Source organism: Haliotis rufescens, unplaced genomic scaffold (assembly GCF_023055435.1).
Source record: "Haliotis rufescens isolate VD_foot unplaced genomic scaffold, xgHalRufe1.0.p SCAF_20, whole genome shotgun sequence".
NCBI classification, from domain to species: Eukaryota; Metazoa; Mollusca; class Gastropoda; order Lepetellida; family Haliotidae; genus Haliotis; species Haliotis rufescens.
The window spans coordinates 17,851,538-17,864,017 of NW_025963891.1; the positions used below are offsets into that span (position 1 = coordinate 17,851,538).

At 41.0% G+C, this 12,480-nt stretch overlaps 1 protein-coding gene across 1 annotated transcript; it reads left to right on the forward strand.

Annotated features, from left to right (window-relative positions):
• Positions 1–5,187: 5,187 nt before the first annotated feature.
• Positions 5,188–11,545, forward strand: LOC124132856. The gene is made up of 3 exons (XM_046497003.2): positions 5,188–5,285; positions 8,055–8,331; positions 8,743–11,545. Exons 2-3 carry the CDS (start codon positions 8,055–8,057, stop codon positions 9,732–9,734), a joined length of 1,269 nt encoding a protein of 422 aa, XP_046352959.2. The 5' UTR covers positions 5,188–5,285; the 3' UTR covers positions 9,735–11,545.
• The last annotated feature ends 935 nt before the right edge of the window (positions 11,546–12,480 follow it).

The following is a 12,480-nucleotide window of genomic DNA, read 5'->3' on the forward strand; positions in this document are numbered from 1 at the left end:
AGGCTGGGACATTTGGATAAGCCTACACATGTTGCAGTGGTTGGTTGTTGTAGGGAATGTGAGGCTGTGGTTTGACACAAATGTCATATTATGGTGTACATAGGTAGCTGACAGTTAAAGGGGTAAACATTTACATCTTGGTCACTTTGGGATGCCCATATTAGCTGACACACCCTTATATAACTGAAATAATGTTCCACTCTGTTGAAATGTTTGGCATGACGGACACTTTAACTATTTGGCAACACCCCCCCCCCCCCCCCCCCCCCCCCCACACACACACACACACACACACACACACACACACAAAAACACAGCCAGAAGCTAAATGCTATAACATCATACAGTCGCCCCATGCCTGATACTTGTGAGTTGCGGAATTTGGGGGTTCGATCCCCGGTTCGCTCCCGCGCCAGGCATAAAGGGACTAAAATAAGCACTGGTCGACTGGGATATACTGTGTCTGAGTGGGGTATTCATGTTAAACTGCATGGTTACTCAGTGGACTAGCACTATGAAATAGCGTTTTCTCTCTCTTAAATAACAAACAAACAATTTGACATTGGTTGATGAGCGTTAGAGAGGCGCAATTTAGAATGTCGATAAAGCGGAAACATTCTTACTGCACACGGTGTGAAACCCCGACCACACCGTAACAATGGAACTATATTTCTGACACAAAAGGTTCTTGATGTCCGGCCAGGAATTTCAGTCTAGGTTTTGACGGAATGAATGAAACCGCAGCTTTCCGGTCTCTTTGTGAATGAGTGAGTGTGGTTTTACGCCGCTTTTAGCAATATTCCAGCAATATCACGGCGGAGGACACCAGAAATGGGCTTCACACATTGTACCCATGTCGGGAATCGAACCCGGGTCTTGTGAACGCTTTAACCACAAGGCTACCCGACCGCCCCCCTCTCTTTTTGATGTATCAGTAATTCACAACGTCCATAAGGCCCCTGTTTTGTTTGTTAGTTGTTTAACGCCGCACTCAACAATATTCCAGCTATATGACGGCGGACTGTAAATAATCGAGTCTGGACCAGACAATCCACTGATTGGCATCATGAGCATCGATCCACGCAATTGGGATCAACGACATGCACCACCAAAGTCGGCGAGTCTGACCACCCGATCACGTTCGTCGCCTTTTACGGCAAGCATAGTCGCCTTTTACGGCAGGCATGGGTTGCTGAAGACCTATTCTACCCCGGATCTTCACGGGTCCTCTTCATACATATAACATAAGCTAGTTTATAAATAGAGGAATACACTTTGATAACAGTAACGATAACGATCCACTTACTTAAATAATACAAATGTCATTTTTGGAATAACACAGACGGCATTGTTGATACATATAATGTCACTACGTCCCAATAGGAGTGACGCCACTACGGATAATTGTTTACGTCATGTCCTTTCAGCCTCACTTTACCGCTTCCAAAATAGTTGATTTCTTTATGGTAAGCCGTTTGTTTTGATATTAAATGTCTATTTGCAGATATCTCGAATTCAGTTCGAGATATCTCTCATGAGTACACGATCCAACAGTTTCAAATCGAGATATTTGAAATTCAATTCGAGATATCTCAAATTCAGTTTCAGACATTTCAAATTCAAGATATCGCCAATTCAATTCAGATCAGAAATAGAGGTTTTGTTTGTTAACGCCGCACTGAAAAATATTCCAGCTATATGACGGCGCTTTTTTTAAAAACAACTTTTTGTCACAAGTTCATAATTTGGAAAGGAAGTTACATCAAATTATATTTTTACAATGTCCTGGTATTTTATTTCAGCCAATCGACATATGTAGCATATAAACACCAAAAAATATTGAACATGTATCTTTGTGTTGTGACAATGTTGACAAATAAATAATGCTTCTGATGAAGGATGAAATGTCAGTATCAGAATATTACGATATGCATAAAAGTATTGCAAGCACGGGAGCTACACTCGTAGCGCCAGCGCAGCATACCCAGGGAACCAGGCTGAGGAGTTTTAAACTTTTATCGACACGTGATGAATGATATATTTGATATCAGAAGAAACTCGGGTGAGATATTCTTATATCTTTAATTCACCTCTGCACGTTTAAATCCATGTTCTTTACGAACCTGGTGTCTGGTTCGTTACACATTTTGATTGAAGTATGCATAGACTCGTTAGTCCAGCCAAAATGCAACTCCGGAATTCCAGCCTACTTCTGCAAGCCCTGTGGGTGGACTCAACTTTAATAATCAGTTAACGCTGTTGCCTCGGAAAGACATCTTCCCGAGGCAACAGAGTTCACTGACTTTAAAAGTCCAGTTTCCACCCTTGCCGAGCTAGGCTGTGATTCCTGGGCTCGATCGTAGCGCCACCAGTGGCTATTACGAGTTATGTCCTTTCTATGCCTCTCCTATTGACCAATCAGATTCAACCTCTCGTATCACTTGCATTTGCTTCAAACAAAACGGTGGCGCCCAGTCAAGACGATCTGATCGATAATCAAGATCTATATTGTGATAAAACGAGTCTTACATCGCGAAGTGCATCAAATCACGTGAGCACCTTGATTGAAAACAGGAAAAGATTTAGAAAATATCTATTGACAACGAGTTAGCTGTGCACATGTTTTCCAAATCCTGCAGTCGACCGAAATCTGCATGACACTTTACGAACCGGATTTTGATTTCGGTGCGCGATTTTGATTGGACTATGCATAGACTCGGTAGTCCAGCCAAAATGTAACTCCATAATACCAGCCTAGTTCGGCAAGGGTAGAAACTGGACTTTTATAGTCAGTTAACTCACTTGCCTCGGGAAGATGCGGGAAGATGATGTCTGATATAGTACAGTATTAATTTAAGATATCTTACAAAATCCATTTTATATCAAAATGGCCAGTTATACTTTTTCATTTCGCTGTGCAGAGTTGCGTCCGTTGGGCATGCCAGAAACCCGTGGCTGTGTCTCCAATCCCGGTTTGCCCCGAGGTTTGTCAGCACCATATCCGTGCATGTTGGTGTCAGCAAAGTGGTAAACGCCTAAGACCTGCACACTTCGGGCTCTCCTTCCATCTTAATCTGACAATTCTGACTGGCATTCTGTTAAAAGCGTCATTAAACCCGACTCATTAACACCTCCCTACAGCGTAAGTGTTGTGGTGGCGCGGACTGACAGGTAGTCCACACGCCGCAATTCGCTGTGCCAGATTTCGACGATCATGGTTTTGATTCCCGGATTCGCTCTAACTATGATTCTTGGTTTGTCAGAGCTCCAGTTTTTCGTCAAATTGGCAAGCGTCTATAACACCTTCATCGCCTTGAGTGTTCTACCCATATACAGCCGATATTAATGAAACAATGTTCAAAGCGGCGTTAAACCCAACGCAATCACTCATAGCCTTTAGCTTTGTTTTTGTTCAGGTGGAACCTAAGTGAGGAGGGTAATTCCGTGTTAAATGTTGTCAATTATTTCTTCAAAAACGAAATTTGGATGACAAACAAATAATTATTTGGTGTTAGTTTAACGCAGCGTTCGATGATTGGTTAAGCCTACCCATGTATCAAGCCAAAAGGCAGACTACCTCACTGTTAAAATATTGAGAAGTACGGTGGCCTATAAGGGACATGGAGTCTTTCACTTACTTTTATCGTTACCTTTTGCAAATTAACACGATTTGTCATACAAATATGTGATAAATCATGTGTAAAGAAGATATTGAATCGCTGAAAAGAGAAACGAAAATGTCAAAAACTAAAATGAAAATGTCAAAAAACAAAAATGAAAATGTCAAAAACAAAAGCGAAAATGTCAAAAACTAAAATGAAAATACAGAAAACTATTTCCACCGCGGTGGAAATATTATCAACGCGGTGGAAATAGTTTTCTGCATGTGGTTTCATTTTTAGTTTTTTACATTTTCGCTTCACATTTCAGCGACTCAATAGCTACTTGAAAGTACATTTTCCATGTTTTCGGTTGTTTTTATACATGATTTATCACATATTTGTATGACAAATTGTGTTAATTTGCAAAAGGTTACGATAAAAGTAAGTGAAACATCAAAATATTGAAAAACAGACTCCATGTCCCTTATGGGCCACCGTAAGAAGGCAAGCATTTCGGGTTACCAGTAACCTGTACATGTTTAATTAACTAGTAAAATACCAGCTAATAATCTGGTACAACATCAGTGAAACCAACACATTACCGGGTAGCCCTTGTGCGTGTGGCCCGTGACGATCCCTGGTTAGAATTATTCCCTTAGCAACCCAAGGTTGTCGTAAGAGGCGACCAACGGGATCGGGAGGTCTGGCTTTGTTGATGCATGTCATGCATGGTATACCAATTGTGTAGATCGATGCTCATGATATCAATCACTGGATTGTCTGGTCCAGACTCGATTATTTACAGACCGCCGTCATGTAGCTGGCATTTTGCTGAGTGCGGCGTTAAACAACAAACAAACAGACCTTGTGCGTGTATATCGACAGGATTATGTACATGTAGCTGTGTAAAATATGTATACAGTAAAATACGGTTATAACGAACACGCTTATAACGAACTGACGGATATAACGAACTTACTTTTTGGTCCTGACTATTTGCTGTAGTTATGCTGTATATATGTTTATAACGAACTACGGTTATAACGAACTAAAATTAGTAGTCCCTTTGAGTTCGTTATAACCGTACTTTACTGTACTGTGTACTCGCGTACATCCGGGTCTTGACGTCAGGCACATAGTGGTGGGTTTGTTAACGCGTTCGCTCGTCACGCAGAAGGCCTGGGTTCGATCACATGGGTACAATGTGACAAGCCCATTGGTGATATACCACCCGGCCCCAACCCCCGTGAAATCGCTTGATTATTGCAAAAAAAAGCTGTGTTAAACTCAACTCACTCATATACGTAGATTGAAGCACAAATTACGGACAAACAGAAGGATTCAAGCTGTTTTTTGTACAGAATGGTGTTGAATGTTGTGAAACAATTTATTGTTGTTAACATCTTTCATGACTCGCATATTAAACACGCATATTATACCGGAAGGATTCGTTTCGTTTTCCAGTTAAACCACGCTTATCATGAGACGTACTCTTCTTTGTGTATTTTCAGATGACGGACTTGAAACAAACTACGTTGGAGATATTGTAACCAAATGAGTAAACGACTTCAGTACTGTGAATGTAAGTGTGTCACTACCACTCATATAACATACGCAGTAAGTTACATTATATTCTCTGCTCGCCGGTACTGCAGGGTCATTCGAGGAGGGGGATGCCGTGAGGTAAGGTGATTATCAAGATTATTGCACATATCCACGTGAATGCATGCGTGCGTTTGTTTGTGTGTGTGTGTGTGTGCGTGCGTGCGTGCGTGCGTGCGTGTGTGCGTGCGTGTGTGTGTGTGTGTGTTGCTACGGCTGCTTGTACACGTCCACAATGGCTTGTAACGCAAAAATTAGCAGTTACGAGACATATGGTCCCAGTTAACCAGTGTGAGTACTGTTGAAGGTGTCAGTACTATAAAGTCCTTATATAGAACTGACACTGGTTGAGACCATACATCTTATTGCTGCTATTTTGGGGCGTTACCAGCCAGAAGGACAGAGGGATATTTCAGTGGAAAGCTCATACTTAGGGGTTATTTACGAAAAGAAGGCCCGTTCAGTCAATGGGATGACCTCACGAGTGTTGTTAGGATACTACAACTTCAGGGACGTGAACGACTTTAAACATGATTTCGAAGTCCTTGCAGTTTCCTTGATTCTACGAATTCAAGGATAGGTACGAGTGTGATGTTACGAGTGCCACTTACTGTATCAGTCAATGACACAACTAACAATGAATGAACCAGGGGAGCGGAAAACCTCCTTGTGACCCTTGACCCAAGTCACATTGTCACGTGTAAAATAAAACACGCGCAGGTCAAGCCCTGAACCTATTGTCCATGTTATGCTGTATTACTAATCGAAGCGCTGAACCTGACACGAAAAGATTCAGAAAGTCGATTCTGATATTGGATGGTTACAAGTGCATCTATTTGACTTCAAAGGTAGGCGGAATACTTTTCTTTTGACATGTTTGTTGTTAGCGACGCATTCAGCACTATTCCAGCCATATGACAGCGGTCTGTTAATAATCAGCCTGATAAAACTTAAGTCAAAACTAAGTTTTTGATAAATACGGCCCCTGATTATCAGGGCCAGTGATTATCAGGGCCGTATTTATCAAAAACTTAGTTTTGACTTAAGTTTTATTTTTGACTTAAATTATTTGATAAATACGGCCCCAGGTCTGACCACCCGATCCCGTTAGGCGTTCTTTCTGAGATGTGCGTAATGAAATGAGTGAGTGAATGTTTTCACGCTACAGTTTGAAACTATACAACTATATTAAATTATCTGAACACAGACTGCTACGATGACCACCTCCGTCTCCATATGTACCCTTGCAGTTGTCGTTCTTCCGAATTATCTTTTTCGTGTGAACGTTTATAACCTTCAATTATGACAATACTATTTTTTCTTTCTGTGAATCTAATTCTATGTTACATCACCTAAATTAATATTTTTTTAAAACGATTGGTAAGTTTTCGGATCATGAAAAATGCATTTGACATAGTTGACTGACAACACTGTTTATAATTATTGAACAATTGTTTATATATTAGTGATGAAGTAAATCTGCCATTGCTTCAAAGATTTATGTGAAATTAAAGATTGAAAACACTGAGGGAATCTTGCTGTGAAAGTTGCTATAACGCCTGTCAGGACTATTTCAATTTTTACGGTGGCCTGTAGATAACCGAGTTGGGGCAAGACAATTGCAAACCAGTGGTTGATATCCATAATAAACGTCCAGCTTTGACAGCGTATATTCAATTAGCCAAGTCACAGAGTCTGACCATTCCACTATTCCAGCCATATGACAGCGGTCTGTTAATAATCAGCCTGATAAAACTTAAGTCAAAACTAAGTTTTTGATAAATACGGCCCCTGATTATCAGGGCCAGTGATTATCAGGGCCGTATTTATCAAAAACTTAGTTTTGACTTAAGTTTTATTTTTGACTTAAATTATTTGATAAATACGGCCCCAGGTCTGACCACCCGGTCCCGTTAGGGGTTCTTTCTGAGACGTGCGTAATGAAATGAGTGAGTGAATGTATATTCAATTAGCCAAGTCACAGAGTCTGACCATCCGTTTCCAATTTAAACTGTTTTTTCGACAAGCATGAGACACTGGGGATTTGATCTGACCCAGAATCCGCACGGACAAGAGTACCTATGGTAAATGCTTGACAAACCATTCATGCTGTCGGGGTACGATAACGCGTACTTTGCTTGGTAACATATTGTGTAATCGATCCTAGCAATTGGGATACGATGACATGCATCAACCATGTCAGCGAACCTGACCACCCGATCCCGTAAGTCGCCTCTTACGACAAGCATAGTCACCTTTTACGGCAAGCATGGGTTGGTGAAGACCTATTCTAAACCGGATCTTCACGGGTATAAGAATTCATGAGAATCTGTTATTTCCGGAAGAAGAATCAACGGGTCCAAAGGGGCGGGTTAGTTCTACTTCCAAAATTAAAAGGTTCGAACTCAATTTCACGTTCGGCAATTTCCGCCAAGACTAGAAAAAAGATTATGCCAGCGTCCTCTGTTGACTTAAGCCATATTATGATTGACAGATAATTTCTCTGTAATTTTGCATAATGAACTATAGTTGCGTCAGTTTTAATTGTTTAAATTTTGTTTGAAATGGGAAGTAAATTCTTGGCTCAGAATCAGGTGCAACAACAATAGCGTGACGTCATCATAATTGTTCAATACATGTACTTAAGATTGAACAACGATATGTATATCACTTTATAAAGGTCCTGTTGTGTGAATTTCCGCATCAGTACGACCAGTGCTTGCCCAGTGGAACACGCGGTTGCACGTTGTTTAGGGACACGTTTAGACCAGTCAGAATAGCCATGTTAAAAGCCAATTTATCAACTCTTCAAATATCATATATTCAAAATATTTCCTATTTGACCTTCAGATGGCTGAGAAACTGTTGAAGAGACACCTTACGTGCTCAATCTGCATGGGAGTATTTACAGACCCGGCTACACTTCAGTGCCAGCACACATTCTGTAAGTCCTGTCTGCTGCAATACCTTCAAACCCAACCACAGACAGGCCACGTCCGATGTCCCACCTGCAGGTCCCTGTCTGAGGTGGACGCCCCGAGTGGGCGTCCTGATCACTGGGTCCGACAGCTGAAACCAAGCTTTGTCATACAAGGGTTGCTTGACGACTTTGGACCAGCAACATTAGGTGAGTCGGTGATTTATGTTTCATGTTATTGATATTATAAAGCTGTATCTCGGAGACATGTAAATTATAGAGGTTGGATCAGATAGACCAGTTGTCCATGCCCACTTTATTCGTCTCTTACGACAAGCCTGTACTCGGGGCCTACTTTTCCCCCTGGTAACACAAGGATATTTTAGCCCGCACACGAAAGCCTGTACCCTCGGTTGAACCCGGATGTAAATGTTATGATAGAAGCTGCATTGATCGAAACGTAATAATCATAGGACTGGTGAAGTGAAAGGGGGTTTAAACATAGCGACCTGCATGCACGTGTGTGTGTGTGTGTGTGTGTGTGTGGTTGCGTGTACTAGTTTTATAGTGCTCGCCCAATTATATACCATGCCGGTGTTTACCCTTTTACATTAATTGCAGACACAATTTCGTCAAGAATTATTGTCGATGTGGACAATGGGCAAACTGCTGCAAGGGTCGTGTACAAACACGATGTGGAAAACGCAATCCTGAGCAATCAAGAACCGCAGCTTGAGGCGAAGGTCAAGGAATTACGGACCTGGAAGTCGTCTGCTCTACTTCACATTATTGACTACAGATGGAAAGCCAAAGAATGTCCGGATTTGAAAGACGTCACCGTTTTGACTGTTGATGACATGAAGGTGACCGTGGTCACGGATATCAACAACAATAGCGCCACGGCAGTTTTCATATCGAAATACAAGCAAATTCAGCAACAACTAAGGTTCAAAAACAGGCCGTGGCAGATTGCTAAAATAAGCGACCGTCGAATTGCAGTGAGTGTTCCTCAGAGTAATGGAATAGTGTTCATAAACTTCAACCCTGATCTTGAAGTAGAATCGTCTATTACGACATGTAAGCAATATTACGCCCTCGCCAGTCTTACTTCACGTCAGCTTGTTGTAAGCACTGCGGGAGGGGAATACTCTGTTGACATTCTAGACATGTCCGGCAATGTTCTGAGATCAATCCAAACCGGTAGGATATATTCCCCAGACTGGATCCACGTCACCAGCAATAGGCACCTGATCGTCAGTCAAGGGAAGGCTGATTCCCTTGTGTCTGTGACCGATGAAGGAGAAGCTATATTCACATACACCCCGACGGGGGACGGGACCCTGCGATGGCCCCAGGCAGTACTGACGTCTTGTACGGGAGATATTTTACTTGTTGATGGTGGTTCCCACAAAGTGGTTCAGCTGACAGAGAGGGGTCAGTTTGTCCGAGACCTTCTCACAGATGACGGATTAGTTGACCCTCGTGGTCTTTGGCTGGACGGAGACTTGCTGTATATCACTCTGCAAGATTGTGTCAAAGTGTTTAGTTTAAAAACGAAGCAGTGTGAAAACCCGGACACCTCCTCTGACAATTTCATTAAAATCAGATCTTAGTTCTCGCTAAACTTTGTTTAGCGGCAGCGAGAACTTAGATCTGATTTTAATGAGATTGCATCCTCTGATAACAAATGATCATTAAAGGCTCTGGACAACTGACAGTCCCAGCAAGATTGATGCAAGTCCCAGACACCAATTAGTTTAACTGCTAACTCAAGGTGTAATGGATAGCCTAGTGTTTAAAGTATTCACTCGTTACGCCAAATGTCCGGGTTCGATTCCCAACATCGATACAATGTGCGACCTTTTCCGTTGTTCCCATCCAGGGACCACAACCAATACCACTATGTGCTGACTTGACACATAGTCCTACTGGTACAAATACCTGGGGCACTGCCGTAGGTAGAACAGTCGTGTAAGTTGTGTCCATTAGGCGAACTAGAAACCCTTGAACGTGGGTATGAATCTCGTTTCTTCAAGCTTATGGTTCTAGGTTCGACTGCACCATATTCGTGTTCGAAGGTTAAACCAAAGTGGAAAACGTCAAAGGTATGTATAGAAAACCTGACACGCCGTGGTTTCACTGAAATAATTATCAAATCGGCATGAAACTCACTCACTCATTTCTCACTATATAACTATTGTATAAAAGCTATATACCTCAAGCTACACGTTGATATTGTCTCTTCCAACCAAGAACCGAGCCCCTGCATAAACAAATACATAAATCAACACCAGCGTCTGTAATACACGCTATCTCGTTGCTAATACGTAATAGTGATAATATTCATTTCTTTGAAAAAATAATTATATGATACTACGTGCAGAAATAGAAATGGAATAAAATGTGTCTATATTTGATTATTTATTTTTCAAACCAGGAGTTTTTCAGAACTTCCAGCATGTCTAGTGAATTATTATTTTTATATATAAAACATGAGGACACATTATTTGGTTACAACAATGTAGGGAAGAGATTTTGGTCAATAAATATCCCCCCAAAGTGTGAACATACCATGTAAAAATAGGCCAAACAATAACCGTACACAAAATACTTTATTGAGGAAATAAGTTATATCAATTCACACGTATCAATAGATAGTTCTTAAGCAACTCACGCTTGCCGTAAAAGGCGACTATGCTTGTCGTAAGAGGCGACTAACGGGATCGGGTGGTCAGGCTCGCTGACTTGGATTATGCATGTCATCGTATCCCAATTGCGTGGATCGATGCTCATGACATCAATCACTGGATTGTCTGCTCCAGACGCGATAATTTACAGACCGCCTTCATACAGTTGGAATATTGCTTAGTGCGGCGATAAACAACAAACAAAATAGTTAAGATAGCATGATCATATCCGATTCCATGATCTTGGTCCAGCTCTTCACTGAATGTGTTTGTGCTTTCTTTGGCTGCAACCTGCATAACACGGCATTGCAAGCATAAATATATTTGGCCTTTAGGTAATTGGCACCCTTCATGAAGCTTTTGATATATTGCATCGTGATTATGGTTCTGAACCAGAACTGGTTTGGTTGAATTGTGCGATCAACTGCCAGACTGGAACGTGATACATGTCATCTTCTGTATCTGCTGGAGTCGCATTTCGGCAAACCTACACTAACGTCAGTATAGAATTACAGAAATGCTAGCCCTGCAGATATTAGAGGATGGAGATATGCCTGGAAGTGTCATGTTGCTTTTGAAACATCGCAAATGATGTATGTATATATATAACAGATAAACTTCGGGACCATATTGAGTGTATACTTATGTGTGTTCGTGTGATCAGCTTGTTTTGTTTTTACTTTCTTTTACATTCCCTAAGAAATAGGGGATATTATATTCGTGTTCATGTCATGCTATGTTTACGACACGAGTGTCTTTTGCTTTACCGGAATTTAGGCAGGAGTGTCGTAAACATAGTATGACATGAACACGAATATAATGTTCTGTTTATTACCGAAGAAGATGTCAATATGACCTTTTTTCACACTTTCGCCATCTTGGATCGAAAACGAGGCTTGGAGAGCATAGCTCCATGCAGTGAGAGTCGCATCAGCTCATAGGGAACAGACAGCATGTTGTGCATTTCACTGATGGACATTTTAAACAAACAAAAAATGGTATCCTCTGTATCTAATACAGAAGATATTTCACATTAAATCATGAGGTCCAACTAAAATATGCCTGTAATACACTGGAATTAGCATTTTGCTGTCAGGATCCCGGAAGTGAATCGAAAGGTGCATTTCGAGATACGTATTTCAGAAATAGATTGTTTTATCATAACCTCGTCGGCATATAGATACAATGTGACAGTACATTCAATGACAGAAGTTTTGTATCGTAAATAAACCGCATAACATGAAACACGTCAGTTTCCTTTTGCAAAATTGCTGTCAATGCGTGGCTTGGCGAACTCTAGATCAAGATTGAGATCATGTTTATTTCACGTTTCATAGTGGTGTTTGCTGCACAACGCACTATCGTTTTGCCATGAGTCCATTTGACAAAAGACACTTTTTCTGCTAAGATTTTCATTTTAACATATTACAATGTTAATTATGAAAATAATTCGTGTGTCAAAATAAATATTCAGAAGGGGTGATAACTCTATTCAGTGTGTACAATGACAGATGATACTTTCAAACATCACTTACTTAACTGATTATTGCCGATTGAGATTGCACCGTGCACGACAAAAGTAATAATGTGTGAACTGTTTAAAATAAGTTAAAGGGAAACTAAAAAATGATAAATATAAATAATGTATGAAATTGAGGAAATATAAGAATTG

Excerpts from the sequence above, each read along its gene's own strand:
- LOC124132856 (XM_046497003.2), top strand. The coding sequence starts at position 8,055 with ATGGCTGAGAAACTGTTGAAGAGACACCTTACGTGCTCAATCTGCATG. Across the intron at positions 8,332-8,742 it reads CTTTGGACCAGCAACATTAG|ACACAATTTCGTCAAGAATT; the intron begins GTGAGTCGGTGA and ends CATTAATTGCAG.